General features: G+C 41.3%; 2 protein-coding genes across 4 annotated transcripts in view; both read right to left on the bottom strand.

Moving 5' to 3' along the window:
* Positions 1–15,589, bottom strand: part of rasgrf2b (Ras protein-specific guanine nucleotide-releasing factor 2b) — a 49,624-nt gene extending 34,035 nt beyond the window's left edge. For 2 of the 3 annotated variants that reach the window (XM_069682552.1, XM_069682553.1), the window contains exons 1-2: positions 14,997–15,587; positions 703–809 (exon numbers count right to left, since the gene is read on the bottom strand). In XM_069682552.1, coding sequence (XP_069538653.1) covers positions 703–809; positions 14,997–15,272 — 383 coding nt within the window. In that variant the 5' untranslated portion in view covers positions 15,273–15,587. Of the gene's footprint in view, positions 1–702; positions 810–14,996 lie in introns of all 3 variants that reach the window. The other variant, XM_069682554.1, reaches the window with a different exon arrangement.
* An 830-nt stretch (positions 15,590–16,419) lies between these two features.
* The window catches only part of msh3 (mutS homolog 3 (E. coli)), a 48,748-nt gene continuing 46,071 nt past the window's right edge, over positions 16,420–19,096 (bottom strand). Inside the window, exon 24 of the mRNA XM_069683263.1 lies at positions 16,420–16,714. Coding sequence (XP_069539364.1) covers positions 16,633–16,714 — 82 coding nt within the window. The 3' untranslated portion in view covers positions 16,420–16,632. The remainder of the gene's footprint in view (positions 16,715–19,096) is intronic.

Genomic DNA, 19,096 nt, shown 5'->3' with positions numbered 1-19,096 from the left:
AAGCGTTGTTTTATCAGCGAAAAATGTCCGCAAAAAAATGACATAACTCTCGTCATTTTCAAGCCATAATCTGCAGATACAGATGATGTGCTGATAATATCGTGCATCCCTAAAACAGAGTTAAGTCAGAAAGAGTCTCTACACAGTCCAAATCAGGCAACAACATGTGATAACACATGTGGAGCCCATCAACCATGTTTTGTCTGTCTATGTAGTTTGGTTTTTTTTGCTCTACAGATTAATATCCATCCATCCATTATCTTCCGCTTATCCGGGGGCTTATCCTCTGTTGATTTTCCAACAGAATGCAGAAGGTTTTAGGTGCCAACTGAAACCTCTGATCTTACATCTCTGAGTTTCTTTGAATACACACGAAAGCAAGACAGTCCAACCGTTGCTGCAGTAACTAAAAGTCAGATTTACATAAGTTTGAAAAAAATAATAAACGGGTTACTAATGACATAATTTACATTTTACAACGTTTGCAAGTTTTCTTTAAAACAGCACTTAAATAAACTGAAGTGAATGGATCGTGGTGAGGCGAATGTTATTTGGAACCTAATTACCTCTGCTATAAACCACATTTATATTCAGTGGGCTATAGCATGAAAAACACACACACACATAACATATTCGCTCTAATCTATACGTTGTCTCAAAACACATCAAACTGTTTGGTGTATTTCTATGCCGTGTGTGTACCTCGCCTGCTGGATGGCTTCCACCCATTCATCGCACTCACTCTCCTCCTCCGTCCGCAGCTCCAGAGGCTTCTGTCCATCGTGGCCAAACACGATGAGGAAGTAGTGCTGAAATGATAAATATATAGAGAAAGAAGAGCTGTTTATATTTGTGACCCTGAGACCGAACACATTAGCACCACTCTGCAGCACAAGATGTTCTGGTTGCTTCTTTTGAGATGGCACACACAGCTAATCAGACATATGGCGCAGACATATGGAAACATTGCTCTCAACTACGGATGCTTTTCACGCCCTTTTTCTGGCCCAGATTCATCCTATACAAAGTTCCTTACATGAAGCAGGCAGAGCACACAGGCTGAGAGGGAGACAAAACAGGAGAGGGTGAGTGGCTCGACACACATGACAGAGTTATTTGCTCGCTGCAATAAAACATCAAGTCTGGTCTGTGCCTCTCTGCTCCACCAGCCTATTATCATCACCATCAATTAGCCCGCTCCCTCTCGCTCCAACTTCCTGTCTGCCTCTCTTATTATTCTGATAAACTTCCCTGAGTATCTGCCTTCCAAATACTTCACCACACATGCTAACACAAGCAAGCGCAGAGACACACACCTACACACACACACACACACGCACAGACCAGGCTTTATGTGAAGTGATAGAGGCTTTTATTCAAATGGTCATGTCCTGGGGCACTGGGTTACCAGAAGAGCTGCTATTCTTAGTCGGGGAAAACAGAGGAGACTGAGCTCTGCATGGACTTTCTCTCTACTCTACTCTTCTCATCATCCAACCACCTCTCTTCTCCTCCTCCTCCTCTCTTTTTACACTTCACCTACCATCCCACTCCGCCTCCTCTGCCTCGCTCAACCAGCATCCTCACTTCTCTTGTTGTCCAAACCCACTCCTCCTCCTCCTCCTCAATCCACACATCCCTTCATACTCCTCATCTCTTTGTGTCTCTCTCAGTAAGGAACCAGTGAACCAAACTGAGTCCAGAGGGGAGGCGTTTACCCCCGCAGCAGGGTGGACGGGCCGTGGCCCCTGCAGTGGGGATGGGTTGGTTGCAGAGTCACCAAGGTTATTGGGACACATAGACACACACTGAGAGAGCCTCCTCCATCTCCATCCTCCGATCCTGCATTTTATGTATCTGTCATTACGATTCACTGGCTGGCTGGATTTTATTACATCAACAGTAATCTGCACTCTAACAGCCTCTGACAGGGAGAAAGAGAGACACAGGGAAAGGATGGAGAGAGGGAGCGGTTACATAATATTTCTTAACTGGGTACATGTTTCTAAATTGTGTCACCATCTAACAAGATAACATTTCCATGGCAACGCAACATCTTACACTTCCAGCTTGTTTTGCTTCCCTCCATTTTCTCCTTTCCAACACTGCCTCTTTTGATTTAATGCTTCTATTGATCCGTCCTGCAATTTCACACACGAATGAAGCGTTATGAAGAAAATGGAATAATTCTGCTCAGGCAGAGATTTGAGATCTTGGTGGATAATCTGAACTGATCTTTCCTGCACATTTAAGAAATCATGGTGTATTGATGGGGTTAGAAGTTATAGATTTGATGCACAATACAAAGTATGTCAGCGTTTACAGTACTGTATATGAGCTTTTCTTGCCTTTAAGTGAATACACACACACATTTTTACACCACGCTGGTATTGATTCGCGTGTTTTTTTGATGACACAGATGTCACAGAGAGGCGTTTGTATTCATTCCCTCTCTTATAAAACATCTTTACAACTGTCTGCTAGGCCTCAAGGATACACTGTGTTACGGTGAAGAAGGCAGAATTGAATAATAACTTTGTTTTTTTAATAAGAAAACTCCAGTACAGTGAAGAACTGGGGTACATTTACTTAGTTAACATCCATTATTGATAGATAATGAATACGATATTTATTCATTGGTTTGATTTATATCAATTTTCCTTTCCAGGATGCCTTGACTACCTCTCAGACCGTAAACTCCAGGCTTCCCATTAATACCTTCTAGGGATGTAAGATATTGGATTTTTTTGCTGATATCCGATTTCAAAATGGATACATTAGGCACATGTTTTTTTCCACCTACTAGTCTCCCCTGTAGTGGAATTGATATCATGCCTGCTCTTATTGTATTGTTGTAGATGCAGACATAACATAATACATAGTTTTTTCCAATGTACAATAAATGTTCACTGGGCAATGTAAGAAAGCTAATTAAACTTGCCATATTTATTTGTATGTAACATTTTATTTTTTTTATTTTTTTAGGGAATCATCGAGCATTTAGGCAGAATTAAAGCGTTGTTTTATTGGCTGAAAATATGACAGAAAAATCTGCCGATGCCGATATGTCATTTTCAGGCCATAATCTGCAGATGCCGATAACATCGTGCATCCCTGTTACCTTCTGTTTATGCTTTCTGCTTAACTTGTGTTAAAGTTCAAGTCAGTTTGTAAGTTTAAATAACTTAAACCCGACACATATTTTAATCCTGCTTCTATATTCATACTCCGTATCACCCCTGCTGTATACTATTACTATTTGATGCAGCGGTGACCCAATTGCCCTCAGGCAATCATTAAAGTTTAATAGCATGGCATCCTTAACAGAGGATTTGCATCACGCTGGACCTCATGGCATTAAAAACATTCACAATGCGTTGCCATGAATTGCACTGTAACACTGTACTGTGTCCTCATTAGTCTAAGAGGAAGCTTCCCAACTCTGCAGCACCATTCAGGACTAGCGGCTCGCTCTCCCTTCAAATCGGCTCAAATGTTCCCTCCATGCCTCAGGGCCTTCACTGTACTGTAAGAAATTTCATTTAAACAAATAAAGACAGAGAGGATCAGCAAACGAAACAAAGAGACAAAGAGACGGAGACTCTTTTCCACTCGTTCACTCTTTCTGTCACTAACGACCAATTTAATGCTCACCTGGAACTTTTTTTTCCACCTACTCCGAGGAACAGCTATTATAGAAAATGAAGCTGTGAGACTGACAGCGTGACACAAAGGACTGTGTTTTACCACCACTGAGCGAGACACGGGCACAATGAAGGGCAGCAAATTTTATTATTCCGAACCAATTTCGAGTCAGTCATTTGAAACTGCTCGCTGTGAGAACAGAGCCCTGACTACTTTTCACTGCCTAACAGAGACTGAAAGTCCAGAAATGGAAACCCACCACACAAAGCACACACAGCCTCTGGTTCAGGGTGTCTCTGCGATCAAATACTTTTTTTATCTTTATGAATGATTAAAGCAGCAAAGATGAAATTGGACTTGGTGGTAATAGATTCATTAAGCAAACGATTGCTGGGGGTTCCAAAAATACTTGTGTTATAAATATTTAAAAACAGAGATGACAGAGTGGCTGTTTTGATCCACTGATGATTAGGGACTGGAATAGCCACTAATGATGTAACACTGCTGTCTGCTATGGTATCTGCACTGATGAGAGGCCAAATTGTGTTGTGCCGCTCTACAGATGGACCTCTTTTTTTTTCAGCCCTGCGAAGCATCCAGCATTTAACTGCTCTGATGGTGTTTACTTCAGTGAGTAAAAAGAGGCGCGTATGTTGAAAGTGTCATGGTTTGATACCCTAATTATAGAGCTGAAAGGTTGATTAAATAACAATGAAGAAACTGCAAAGTCAGATACAACACTTAACATAAAAGCACTATTAGGAAGTATTGCTGCTTTGTCATTCATACACAACACATCATGTGTACTTTACATTTTTTGCTGACCTATTCTGTTTACATGCTACATAGTTATGGTTTGTTAAATGTAATTTTTTCCCTGTTATAGATAGCCATTTGTTTCCTTTAATTTTTAACAGCATACAAAACCAGTGACTAACCTTTTAAAGACCTTGCCTGCCTGCAAAGATGTCAGTTACTCTGGCTGATTAGACCTCAAGTCAGGTGGACTGTGGGAGGAGCAATGCTGGGAAACGCCTGATTCCATTTACCTGATGAGGAATACCGGTATGTCAATCAAGCACAATTTGTACACGCCCACAAGGTCCTGAGAGGAGGTTTTTCATCAGCCATCATCATGGGACTTTGAATTTTGCTTTAGTTGGTAGTATATCTCAGTAAACATATATTTAGCAGACTTACGGGGCATTTTGTGTTTTTATTGTGTGTTAATGTAGTTGACGGGCAGGTTCATTTGAAAAGTCACATATCATTAGCTCATAATGATAACTTTGACATGAAATACAAATGTGTCAATATTCAACTTCGAATAAAATCAGATTTCTAGAGCATTAAAGTGTGGTTTGCAAATGGTTTACTTTAATGTATTCTGCGCATGTTGTGTAGTACGGACAACACTGGCTAATATTACTAGCCACGCTAGCTTAACTGAACTAAACTCACCAAGACACTGCCAAAAGCTGTAGGTCCTACAGTCACCTCTCACACTTCCCTAAAGTGTTGTCTCTTTGTGTGCTTTGCATTTATGAAAACTTGTTAAAACGCACTTTCTAACTCCAGCGGTTCTTGTGAACTCTGCCGAACGCCGTGTGGGCAGTACAGTCTGTATTGTACGGTAGGGGGTGGGACTTATTCCCTTAACCAATCGGGTGTCCGCAGTCTGTGATATGGCCAATAAGAGCAGAGTCTAGGTAAAGCTACTCTGACTGACAGATTGTTTAGCGGATGGATGGCTGGATGGATGGATGGAGTCAGGTAAATAAAGCTTGATCTGACGCTGAGACCGACACAGATCAATATAAACTTGTTGAATGTTTACTGTTGACAACTAGAAATATTTTGTATTTTATTTTATCTTGTTCCTTCGGTTCATATGTGCTGATTAGGAGGAAGAAAGAAAAAACAAGCCCTTTTATCACAATGGGCTCAACTTGAAGCTGCTGTATGATGTGTCTCTACCTTTGCACTGCTGTGGTGAAGCAGAGACTGCTCACAGATCCAGAGTCCCACGGGGTGATAATTACCATCATAAAGAAATACAACAGAGAGCAGACCTGATTCATGTGTGTGAGAGAGACTTTAAAGGAAACCATAGATTTAAAAAAAAAATCCATAATATGGATTCCTGTGGGTGTATAAGGGAGTGTATACACCATGTGTGTTTCTCTTAGAAGAACAGGAGAAAACAGAAAGTTACATAATACAAAAGAACCGCATGTAGTAAACGAGAATGATTATCAAAACAAAGCACAAACCACACCACCTGTTGTTGGCCGTTCTCATGGGAAACACAATGCCTAAATCAGCAACAGATTATCGGCTTCATAGTCACAACAAATATTCCTTATTTAGATTTGATAAGACCATAAACGTTTGAAATATTGAAAAGCTACGATGCCTAAGAGGACACTACAGCAGTATGCTAACAATATTATACCATTCTTGGTGTCAAAATAGCTGATATCTTGCAGACAGAACCCATTTAGGCTTTTGTGACAAACTGAAATTTTATTGTTCACAGGTCCACAATTTCCACATACAACTTTAAAGTATAACATTCCCTAAATAGGACAAATAGGAACCATGGGATTCACTTTTTCTGGCCACCAGTGTTCTGGATCAGATTCACAATCTGCCTCGCTTTTCTTTTATTTCTCTCATTTCTCAGCTCCTGTCGTGCTCCTACGGAGGCAATAATGTCTTTTCTGTGCAAAATGTAGCTTCATTAAATGCTCCAAGGACAAGAACAAAGAAACAAAGTACTATTGTTGTGAAAACCTTGTGTACTCAATAATGAAAAGTTTACCTCATGACATTGCACAGACAGCTCCAGCACATCTATCATCTATATATGAAAACCACAGGCTATAAATCATTTTTTAATAACGCTTCATATTTGTATCTGACAAAATCTTCTGCTTTAAAGGAATAGTTTTGTAACAATTTGTGAAACATGCTTATGCACTTTCTGGACTAGACTAAAATGAGATCTATGCACATACATGCATGATAAATATAAGACTACAGACAGTTAGCGTAGCTTAGCATACATCAGGAAAGAGGGTAAAATCCTAGCATGGCTCTGTCCAGAGGTAAAAAAAAATTCACCTCCAAACACCTTTGAATCTCACAAGTTAAAGGAGAAGTTGGTATTTTTTAAACCAGGTCCTATTTTTTACAAATTTGGGTGTCGAAATGACTCATAGGAACAAACATTTTTGGAATTGGTCCAGTAGATGTCCTCCGCCGTAGCCGTGATACGGCCGCAATGGCTGCAACATAATCCCCTGGGGCAAATGTGCCCAATCAAAGTACGTCCACTTAAAGTGCTTGTTTTTGCCACTGACGGGCTAAGATTGTTACTCCAGATGTCCGACAACATTAGGTAAATGATCCCTATAAAGATTGTGCTTTTTTTTAAGAGTAGGACCCTTTTTGTGTAACCAGAAACAGAAGTCTCGCTCAAGGAGAAGTCTCGCTCTGATATCCCGCGGCTGGTGAGATGTTACAGGACGGTGGAAACGTGAGTTAGAGTTGGAGTCACTGCTCCCAGCCAAGATTCACATTTAGGGAGAAAAAACAGGTATTCACGTTTATGATAGGAATTAGATTGATACTGTATACTATATATATATACTATATTGGAGCAATCAGCAGGTTAGCTTAGTTTAGCATAAAAAATGATTGCCTTGCAACCTCGCAGGGACAACTGACTGTAGGAAGTTCAGCACATAATCCCTGTAAAACTACCAATTGGCAAGGTTAAACAAAAATGATACATTGTGTTAATTATGTATAATTAGATTTACAAGGGCTCAGAGGCGGATTTGGTTAGCAAGGCTAGCTGTTTCCCTGAGTTTCCAGCCTTTATGCTAAGCTTAGCTAACCAGTTCCTGGCTCGAAGGTGATATCAATCTTCTTATCTAAGGCTTGGCAAGAAAACAGCTAAACATATTACTGAAAATGCTTTCTTCATGCTTCCTTTTTTAGCACAGCTTGCACAAATACAGATTATATTACCAAACATGAGATGTAAAAATAAATGTTCTTCACTTGGGTTTAAATCGCTGTCTGTGTTAGTTTCTCTCTCGGTACGACCCGTTCTGTAATTTCAGAAATCCAAAAGGCTTGACTAAGCTTTAAGACACCAAAACATATTTTTAATATCCTGTAAGACTTGTCTTTGTGAAAAGATACAAAACATTAATCCGACTGCAGTGGCGGCGGTACTTTATGTAACCACCGAATTCAACTAATGATGTCGCAGCTAATGTGACAATCACCGAATCAACATCACAAATCCTGCTGTTTCTTCATTGCCCTCCATGCTGTTCACTTCCTCCAAAGAAGTTCTGATAACAAAGCATGGGGCCTTCTCACTCTCTCTCACCCACACAAACACACACGTCGGAAACACAATATACTAATAACTGTTGTACCTAGACCTCAGATCACTCTGAATAGGGATTACCTGTCTGTTTATAAGGAGATTAAACAGATTGCTGTTCTCACTCCTGTCCTCCTACTCTGCTGTACACCAGTCAAAAACGCACTTAAACCCAAATAATATATCTATCATCAAGCTTTTTCTTCCACATTTGTCGCTCTGTCTCTCCATCGCCAGAAGGGATCGTTTGGAAACATCCTGCCGCCTAAATGCAATCGTTTCTGGATTGGAGCGTTTGCTCTCACGACTCCCTGAGTGCAGCAGCAGCACAGAGGCGTCTAAATGCACCATAAATCTGTTTTACTGTATTCTTGAGGATTGTTGTTGTTGCACTAACTGATCCTGTAAGAACACTGCTCATAAACTCTGAAGAGACAACAACACACATGAAACCACTCGACAATCCAATTACCTGACGCTAAAATGTATTTGATATGCTCCTCATCGGATGTGGTTTTATGTGTCCTTTTCTTTCAGTCTCTCCTTTTTTCTACTTCACATCAGCACCTGTATCCCCTCCTGAAGGAAAACGCATAAGCTGTTAACACATCATTTACATGTCCCCTTAAATGGTCGATATGGCAGCAAACATCTGCTCATTTACACCTTACTAGCAATTTTAGCTTTCATCTTGAGTCATGTTTGTGTCTACCTGACAAATTTAAGTCCGTTTTAGGTTCTGTCAGTTTAGGATACAGCCCTAAAGAGAGCAGGGAGTGAAACTAAATAGTCGCTCTGTAAGCAGAGAAACCAAAATAAAACATTGAGGTGAAAGACACTAAAATAGATGATACACTTCTTTGGGTTATTTTTGAGAAAGCTCTTTCACACTGACAAAATATAATTGATCAGAAATGTACGGAAGCCCAACAAAATTTGACCGCTTCTCTTGTAGTGCTGGTTTATCTGCTCCTGCAGGAAGAAAGTGACTTCCAGCACCTCAGACTGGTAATCCCAACAACATGAGATTCCTGCGCAGTGTTGACATACTAATATTAATGCCATCCTAACTTTTAAAGCTCCTGTGACTGAGTTTTTATCTGGTTATGGAACCAACTGAAATTAACACTGATGCCTCTTTATGACCTACAAAAGCAAACCAGACCATCAGCGTCAAGGTTGATTGTTTCTATATAGTTATTTGTATGCCAGTAACCACAGCTGGGGGGAAGGGGTCCGACTAGGCGACTAACTTAGTGCTGCCAAATCATCCTTTTTTCTGTGTTTTACACTGCAAAGATTCACAGCAAGCGATACGTCCGAAAGAAAAGAAAGTTAGAATTCTTACACATGTACATGCCAAGATCAGCAAAGAGAAAAGAAGTAGCACTTTGTCCACAGGGGGCACCAAACTCAACACAAACTGAGAGTTCCTCATAGGAGCTTTAAGCTCCTGTAATGTTTCCCAGTGTCTCATGCTGAGAAGAAAATAAAGGCAGATTAACTCAAATAGCGCCATCATTGCTCTCCCATGCGCGGCCACGTTACTAAAGACTGAGATATGAGATCCTAATCTCTTAATTATGAGAAAAGATAAGGGGTCAATTTTTTAAATACAATGCGCTTTCATAGATAAGAACTAAAACAATGGTTAAATATCATGGGGAATATACTTTCTTGCTTTCTTAAGGGTTAATGAAGAAGGCTGAAACCGTGCCTGATTGTTTAGTGTGGAGTCACTGCCAGGAGGTGATTAGCATAGCTTAGCGTAAAGACTGGAAGCAGAGGGAAACCGCTAGCTTGGTTTTCTTTAAAGTTCAGTGAACGTCTTTTTTTTTTCAGGCTCAACAGTTATCTGTCATCTTCCAGCTCTTCTGTGAAGCTGTTTGCCTGGCAACTGCATGCTGACAGCACTCAGGGAAGCTCCCAGCTGTCACTAAGAGATAGTTACAGCACATAACTTCCTATTGATTGATGAACTTTAAACACGGTCAGCTTAGCTTTTCTCTCTACTTCTTTTTCATGCTAAGCTAAGCTACTCCTCTATCAGCTCTAACTCAATACTTGATACACTGACATGAGAGAGAAACCAATCTTTGCATCGAACTGTCTCAAAGATGGCAAATAAGTATGTTTCTCTAAATGTCGTACTGCCTCTTTAAGAAGATGCTGTTTTTCTTAGTTCATGAACATTTGAAAGGTTGGAGACCACATTATTTACATTTTAGGTTGTATAAGGAAAGAATTAGACACTGTACATGAACACTGATGTTTTCTTTAAAATAAATCCCTCCCTAGTCATCCCTACGTCAATTAATGCCCCATTTCAAACACAGGAGACAGATGTACAGAGAGATGCCAGCTTTAAATTCTTGTCTGGCGCTAATTATGTCCATTGTGACATACAAGACGGAAAATAAAAAGCAGCCTGCGGAGGAGAGCAGATCAGACTCTGGGTCTGATTGGTTCGATGATGCAGAAGATAGCAGCAAGAGAGAGAGAAAGGAACCAGAGGCTCTGAGGGGGGCGTTTAGAGTTAAAGGAGCTTCCTAATGAGAAATAATTACACTCGCTCATGCATGCAACAGGAAGTCAGCACTGACACTTCAGCTGTACAGTGTCACCTCTCTTGCACCAACTCAAGTGAGGAAAGAGACAGAACATGCATGTGCATATAGCTCACCAAAACCACACTATACAGTATATTAGCCCATTCTGTCAGATCTGACAGTAATGGAAAATGTTATGTCCCATGTTTTAGCTGTCTTTTCTACGGTGGCCCTTAGTTGCAAAACAAAACAAAAAAAAACAGAGAGGTCAACAAAAATGTAAACATTTTAGGAAACAATTAAATCTCAGAGTTTAAATTTAGAGAATAATTAAAGCAGCTGGTTTTGGTTATTTTACACATGTGTTGCCTTCCTGCATGAATCAAAACTCCGGCAGTGAATCAAACATGTTGCTGTAGTATACACAGCCATCTGGCTGCACAACAAAAATACAGAGACTTCCAAAATGGATTAATTGTTGTCTCTTTTAACACTTTCTTTTGAACAAAAATACTAGAAGTGTGAGTGTGTCCTCACTACTTCAAAAGAAACACACACAAGTAGCAGTGAAAAATGTAAAAGGCGAGGCAATGGTTCAGCTCAGTTGGTCGAGCAGGCGCCCCAGAGGCCACAGTCCTCGACGCAGCGGCCGCAGGTCGACTATTGCCCTTGGCCCCTTGCTGCATATCATCTCCTACTCTCCTCTTCCAATATTTCCTGCCTCTCTTCAGCTGTCCTATAAATAAAGTTTCTGCAATTCAATTCTGCAGAATTGCCCGAAAAAATGATGATAAAAAAATGGATGGAACCCTTTGATGGACTGTGGCAAGAACACCTGAGCTAAGTCTACACAACAAATTACTGAGAGTGATGTCACTGGCATCCAATCACAATGAGAGATTGAAAGTGGCAGATACATTACTGTAAAAAACACATGCATTTGTTTTGGGTTTTTTTCATAAATGATACATTTTGCACTTAAGAGCCACCATACAGAACCAGAATCAGAAATATTTTATGAATCCCCGGGGGGATTACAGTTGCTCTGACACAGAGAAAGCATCAAGAAATATATGGCATAAGATAGAGAAAAATGTCAAATATGTGCATTCTATATATAATAAAAATAAGAGATAAAGATAAAGATGAAATGCTGAGAAGTGGATCTATGGTGATTAAGATATAAATGCCAGAATTAAATATACTTGCCAGGAGAAAGTTAAATGCAAAAATAAAGTTAAAAACAAAATAAGAGTACGATGCAAAAAACAGTTATATACATAAGCGGTTTTCTCTCTCACACACACACACACTGATGGAAGCGAGCTATATGCAATAGTTATGAGGGTCCAAAGAAGATGACACTCCAGCATGTGCTGGGGAAGGAGATTGAACCACTAAGCGCCACCCATGAAGATTCTCAAACCCATGCAGTTGTCCAGCCAAGGCCTTTCAGCTTTTAACACTCAATCTAAGAAATTAAGGGAAAAGAACAGGACTGGCCCGCTCCTTGCCAGAGTGGCATGCTAAATCCTGATTTTAAAAACTGATAAAAAAATTTGTGGGAATCATCCGCAAGAAAAACTTTCCTTTGAAGAAACCTCGGAGTGCCGGGAGGTTTCTAATTTTCAGCTGTAATTTGAAACAGCCTCTGCAGCTGCATTGATTTCATCCTTGATTTGTTTGGATTCTGGCACAATTAGGCAACTGCAGATGATGTTCTTAACACATAGACCTCGAAAGTCCTTCAGCTGCAATGACGTTTTGCTTCTACAACATTAAAAAAAAGCATCACCAGGCTTTTGAATAGCTCAGCAAAAATGTTGCCATATGGGAGGTGATCAGGAAACAGACTTCACTTTATGTAACGCTCATCTCCCCTGGTTCATGGCCTCTGATGAACTGCTCTTCTCTCTGAGATCAATAACCAACCAGACGCTTCAGGACAGGGGGAGGGACAGTTTAACAATTATACACCGCTAAAACTAAAGGCCTTTTACATACAAACACACACACCTGTTCACATCAGTCAGTCAATGCACATCCGCAGTCGCTGTGGAAACCATTCAAACCAGTGTGAACGCTCTCCAAATGATGTGAAGGGTTTGTGTCTCTCTGAGAGTACGGCAGAAAGAGAAAGAGAGGCAGTGTGTGTGCGGTGTGTTATTTGTGTGCTTGCATTGTGGCTCACTGTGGGGGTGTGATACTGCAGGTTGCTGGCAGACTCACTCCACTGCACAGAACAACCGTGAAGAGCAAGATGGAAGCATGGAGGTGCCTTCTCTCACTTTATCCCACCATAGCGTCGCACAAAGAAAAGAAACCGAGGAGCAAACTGAACTTTAACTGATTGAAAATTGATTTAACGTGATCGAGCCAAGCGTCCACACATGAGCAAAAACACTATCATCAATATTTGGTTTATTCCTCCTGTGTGCGTTGGATATGTAGATATAAGGTCACATGGCAGCACATGGGGTCTTAGCTGAGGGCAGATTGAAAATAACCCTAATTAAAGATCACAGCTGTGGCGTGAGAGTGAGACAGATGTGGAGACAGAGAGACAAGAAATAAGACATTATAATTCCCAAGTTCAGTAGCATCAGAAGAGACAGGCTTTAGGCTCACATCAGGGCCAATATTAGCAATTGAAACCACGTGTAATTTAGCCTCAACCTCTTGCCATCATGATTAATAACCACCAGAAATGCAGACAGCTCCTTTTACTTTATGTATGACTTCCTTTACCGGCTCCTGGCGCTCCTGAAGCCTTTTTCCTCCACTTGCACACATCTGGAATGAATTGTCTTTACACGTGCTGTACCGTTAAAGAGACAGGCATGTGCTGTAGGAGAAGGTGGGAGTGTGCACAGAGGGATACTTTCTGCGTGATGATGATGATTTGTGGCTATTTTTTACTTCTCATAGATTAATTGTGCATCTGCTCACCATCCCTTTAATACTTGAACAAACTGTAGAAAGTCAATGCTCTCTGGGTGTACCCCTCCCTCCCCCCGCCCCTCCCTTTAAATGGGAATGACGCCTGTGCACTTACATGCAAACAGACCCTGAGGCCAGCTAAAAAAATATATATATATAACTATGATTGATTCTTTCATTGATAGAACTCTATTAATGACGATTTACTTGTGACCAGTGCATGCATGTTCCATTTTTTCTCAATGAAATGCATGTGCAAATGCTAATTCAAATGTTTCCTAGCAACAAGATCAATGTTACTGTTTGAGCCAAAATGCTGCGACATCTCGAGCCACAGCCACCAACACATTTGGTCCAAATATTTCAACTGCATATCAATGAGGCTGGTATTAAATCCAAGTTGCACAAACATGCACAGCTTTATTTTATAGTTCAGATGACATCACAAGGTTTGTAAAGACGCTGAATATTTCACGCTGCAGCGTGTGTATAACTAAAAGAGGATATCTGGATAATGTAACAGCTATAAAATAAAGATGGCGGCCTGGGAATTAATATTGCATTAAATGTAAAGATGATAAAGATTTATTGAAGTGCCGGTTCAGCAACATATAAAATATAAATGCTGTGTTAAGTATGTGTTATCTAACTTTATGGCACTCAAGGGGTTAAAGAAGAACCTGTTGCTGCAGTGCACTCTCTGCCTCTCACTATAAATCAGACTTTGATTCGACTTGACTTTTAGCTACATAGAAATGTGTATTGATCCTCCAAAATGGCGAAAAGCGTAACCTCCTCATGTTTACGATGAAAATATGACAGGACTGTTGGGTTTAAACTTCCGTCCTATGTTTAAAGTTTACAAATCAAGCTAATTTGGGGGTTGCTGCAACAAAGCGTTACAAAAAAAAAAGCGAGAGTATGGCTGCTGAAAAGTAAGAAATTGTTTTGAATCTGAAAAAGACATGCTGAGGAAAACCTCTCTCTCCTGCCTGCCAGCTCCCATTTGCACATCTGAGTCCTGTGGGGATGTGTCACCTGTTCGGGGAGGATGCACTTGGAGCTCTTGACACTGCAGAGCTTGTTGAAACAGTGGAGAGCAGAGATGCTGATGCTGCATGAGCCACTTGTTTTTTTTTTTTTTACATGGGCGTCTGTATGAGGGTGATGTAACACTTTGTTCTTGTAGTTTTCATTATATTAAAAGAAGTCGAATAAACCAGCAACAATCAGTATGAATCTGTGGAAACCATAATGTATCTGAAAAACTAGCTCTGGTTTGCATGTCTGTTAATTCTTTCGTACCACCATACAACCAGTGGCTGCACCAGTTCAGTGTGGCCCCATTATTACGTCACCTGGCTATGAACAGATCTTGGGAAGTTGAGGCATTAGAAAAGAAACATTATTGGAACTTTTACTCAGTGTTTTGTGGATTCAAAACCTAAACATCTCACCTGTTTCTCCAGCGCTTCCTTCCCAGTGGTGGACATCTTGGGCGCCGGGGTGCGCTCGCAGGTGCATCCTTCCAACAGGTAAATCCCGGCTGGTCGCGCGCTCTGCTCGTTCTCGAAGTAGAACAGTATATTCTGGTAGAGGGCGAAGAACTTCTCGTGCCATCGGCTGTTCTCCGCCGTCTTCTTGCACAGGTAGCCGCGCTTAGTCCCCTCTTTACGCGCGACCAACGACAGAAACAGCGCGTGCCCTTCGTTGTAGCGGACGCTCTTCTGCATTTTGTCGTGCGGTTCGGAAGAGAGAAAAAAAGTTGGATAATGGTGCTTTCACCGCGAGCCCATCATCGCATGCATGAGGGGCTTTGCGTGTAAACTTTGGCACCGAGAGACGCGCGGATCAGGGGCGCCGTGGCGCACGGAAAAGTTGCTCCGCTGACGGGAGCGCTTCTGCAGAGGAACTCATAGTAAAGCTGTCCGAGTCCCACAAGCACTAGAATAAATCCATGCTGCTTGCCGACAAAAGCACGCTCCTATAAATAAACAACCACTAACAAGCAGGAGAAAGAGAGAGGCGTGTCGTTAACAAAGGGGAGAACCCTCAAGTGCACAGACAGTGACAGAATCACATACCCGATAAACTGTAATCGGCTTTGACAGTGGTTAACTCTCTCTCTCTCACACACACACAAGCGCTCTCCCCCTCTAGGTCTCTCTATCTTTCTCTCTCTCCGGTGATGCGCGCTGATCCTGGAGTTGGCGGAATTAAAGGCGGAGCGTGAGTGTGTGTGTGTGTGTGTGTGTGTGTATGAGTGAGAGAGAGAGAGAGTAAAAGTGAGTGAGAGAGCTAGAGATGTAATGCAGATTCTCTCAGTGGCAAACGTAGCGATTTTTCCTGCATTATTGATGGAGTTGTATCAGAGAATGAATTCATGGATAAAAAAAAAAGATAAACAAATTCAACCTCGTCAAAACTCGGTCTGAGTAAACGTTTAACGGCCTCCTCATGTCAAAACCCGTTTCCTTCAGGGTTACTACCCGAAGAAGAGAAAAGTTGTTCTTATTGAAAGATTTTACTGATGAAAGTTTGTTTACAGATCTTGGGGAGTAACACTGTATAGTTAGAAAGATCTCCAGCTAGATCCTAGTCTCTGCTCGAAACTGGGGACCCAAGGCTACAGGAGCCTCTCCTTTTGCATAACACTGCCAAATCCCCAATAGAACTGTCAGTGGTTGAGTGGCATTGTGGGTAATGTAGCAAGAAACAAGTTAGCAAGAAGAATATGTGGAATAAAAAAAATCACAATAGTCTCCCTTTCTGCTGCAGCAGGATTGAGACAGTGCTGTAGTCGTGTAAAGCTAAATCAGTGCAGTGCTCTATTTAAGCCCAAAGAGCAGAGAGTGTTGTAATTTTGTTTTAATCATCAAACACAATGATGTCACATTATTAATAGTACAAATTGATGATATGACAGTTAGGCTACAGTACAGATGATGGCGACCAGAACCTGAGATGTTAAAATCTTTTTCAGAAGCAAAGAAAGCAGAAAACTTTTCTCCATCAGTCCTTCTGAAGCTGTCTCATCCACTGATTCTCTCTTCTTCATGTGTTCTGATGGCGCCGACTCCTGTAGCAGGGATGTCAAGAGTTTGACTGCTGCCACTCCATGAGGGACGATCCGTCCGAGATGCTCCAAACATCTGAGAGAAGTTTCTTATGCTTCCTGGAGAGATGGAGGCATAAAAAAGGTTTATAAAACTGTTATATGTCCTCACATTGCTGTGTCTGTGTTGAGCCTAAACACATTGTAGTCTCACACACAGCCGAGAGAGAGTACAATAAAATCCCTGTTCTTAACCTCCAAGCAGCAGCTCAACTCCTCTGTGTGCGATGCTTGTGTACTCAGCAGGGCTTCTCTCCAACAAAGGACAAACATTTCATATAGGGAGGATTACATTGAAAGAGAGGTATGGCTGTGTAAGTGTGTGTGTGTGTGTGTGTGTGTGTGTGTGCGCGCTGACAGATATTTCATATGGTGAGGATTACTTAGGAAGAGGCTAAGCACCACTCAACTCCCAGCAAGCTGTCTGTTACAGAGCGAGGAGATGCTGTGAACAAATTGACAGAGAAAGAAGAGAAAGTGTTGTATGCCAACATTTTGACAGACTCAGAAAAATACTGAGAATTCACCACATTTTCTCTTCCTAACTCAGTTTTAAGTGGAATATCTCTGCCTGGCAGTGTGTGGTTAATCCTAATAGAAAGACTCAGCATTAATACATGTGAATTTATTTATAAAATACATTTTCTCTTCCTTTCCCAATTTGTGCAAACTCTCTTCATAGTTGGAAAATTAAATTAGCCGAGGGAAAATAAGATTTGGACCCCCCAGGAGAAAATCAGCAGTGAATTAAGTTTGACAAATTCTGTCAAAGCATGTCAGACGATATCAAATGAATCCTGTTTCTGCTAAAAACATTGAAAATTAAGTTGACACGTTTGTTTGCATAAAACTAAAATCATCAACTCTTTTTGCATTTCTCAGAGCAGATTTGGGCCGAGCAGTCGATCCCAAACCGCCATCAAAGAGCTTCACAAAGTCTGAGCAGCACCAGTTATTTGTCCCCAGTCTGATTTTCCATAAGTATTGGCACAAGAATGAAATCAACTTCATTTGAGTGTGACAGCTCAAATAAACACTCAATTTAGAGTTGGTTGAGCTGCTCCGAGTTTTGTTTCTTCATGACGCACGTTTGACTCTTAGTTTACAGCTGTCAAGCTCCATTAGCTCTTAAGATTGTTTGAAAATCTCTGCAAAAGCACAAACACAGGATATTTTGTGATCTCGTGAGCGTTTAAAGGGATTAAAGGGGTAAAGGGACTCCTCCACTTGTGAAAGACCAATGGCACCAGGGGCACTGGCTTAGCTCAGTTGGGAGAGCAGGCGCCCCAGATACAGAGGCTACAGTCCTCGGCGCACTGATCGCAGGCTCGACTCCCAGTCTGCTGATCATTTGGTGCATGACATCTCCTCCTCAGCTGTCCTATTCAATACAGGCAAAGCCCCCCCAAAAAACAAGAAAAAATCAAAAGCGCAGAAGCTGAGATATTCTGACTTTAGTCTTTAATAAACTCTGGATCTTGTGTTTCCCATGATGCAATCTTGTAGTGGTCATCTGTTCAGGGGGCTGGGTAGTTCAAGCTCGGCTAAAGTCGGTCTTATGCAGCCTAATTAATTTGAATAAGGCCAGTTCACACACAGAGTATGTTGTATTGCTGTGCAGTGTTTTGCTGCTTGATAAGCCTTCCTACGTTTCACTCACTGATACCTAAAAAAACATGCCCAAACCTATGCAGCCCTGTGCGTTATTTTAATGCAGAGCTGTTTGCAGTCCAAACGCCCACATAGACCCTCCCTGCCAGGCAAACACAAATCTCTGAAACTTCACACCTCTAGTTTGTAACACAGGTTTCCTTTTATAACCCGTTTAGTTCAAACCGGGACTCCCTAAAAACAGGATAACAGTGAACGCGTCAGTGAGCTCCGTGACCGTCAGTCGTCTCAGCACTAACTGTTAGCTAACTTTACGGTAATAGTTTTCCATTGAAACAAGCCTCACGCGCGGAGCGCTTGGTAACGTTTGCCCAACGGGGCAAATGGGGCTATAAAGAATGAAGTTACCCTAGTCTATTGATAACGTAGGTTAAATCCTACAACCCCAACGTCAGCAGTTTGTCAACAAAGTGATCGCATCTCATGCATGTACATGGAAGCTTACTGCCCTGTAAGCTCATTTGGGCTGGGCATCTATTGATGCAAGATACTACACTGACATCAGAGAACAGACCCCCATCTGACTATATGTTTGTTGTTGGACATAATTTAGTCTAAATCTAAATGTCAATATATTTTAGCACTATTTAGTTGTTCATACTTTCCAGTATAACTTTCTGATGGTCAATTTAAGAATATATCAACAGTCAGGTAGAGTTCATTTGAAAATCTGCAGGGTCTAGTCACGGTTGTAGCCGTGCCAGCAGTACAATGAGCTGGAATCTAAGTGTATCTTTGTAAATCAGTGATCACAGAAAATAAAAAATCATC

Source organism: Semicossyphus pulcher, unplaced genomic scaffold (genome assembly GCF_022749685.1).
Source record: "Semicossyphus pulcher isolate SPU_LCO1_2020_fin unplaced genomic scaffold, fSemPul1.0.p SCAF_6, whole genome shotgun sequence".
Classification (NCBI taxonomy): domain Eukaryota; kingdom Metazoa; phylum Chordata; class Actinopteri; order Labriformes; family Labridae; genus Semicossyphus; species Semicossyphus pulcher.
This window is presented reverse-complemented; position numbering and strand designations above follow the sequence as displayed.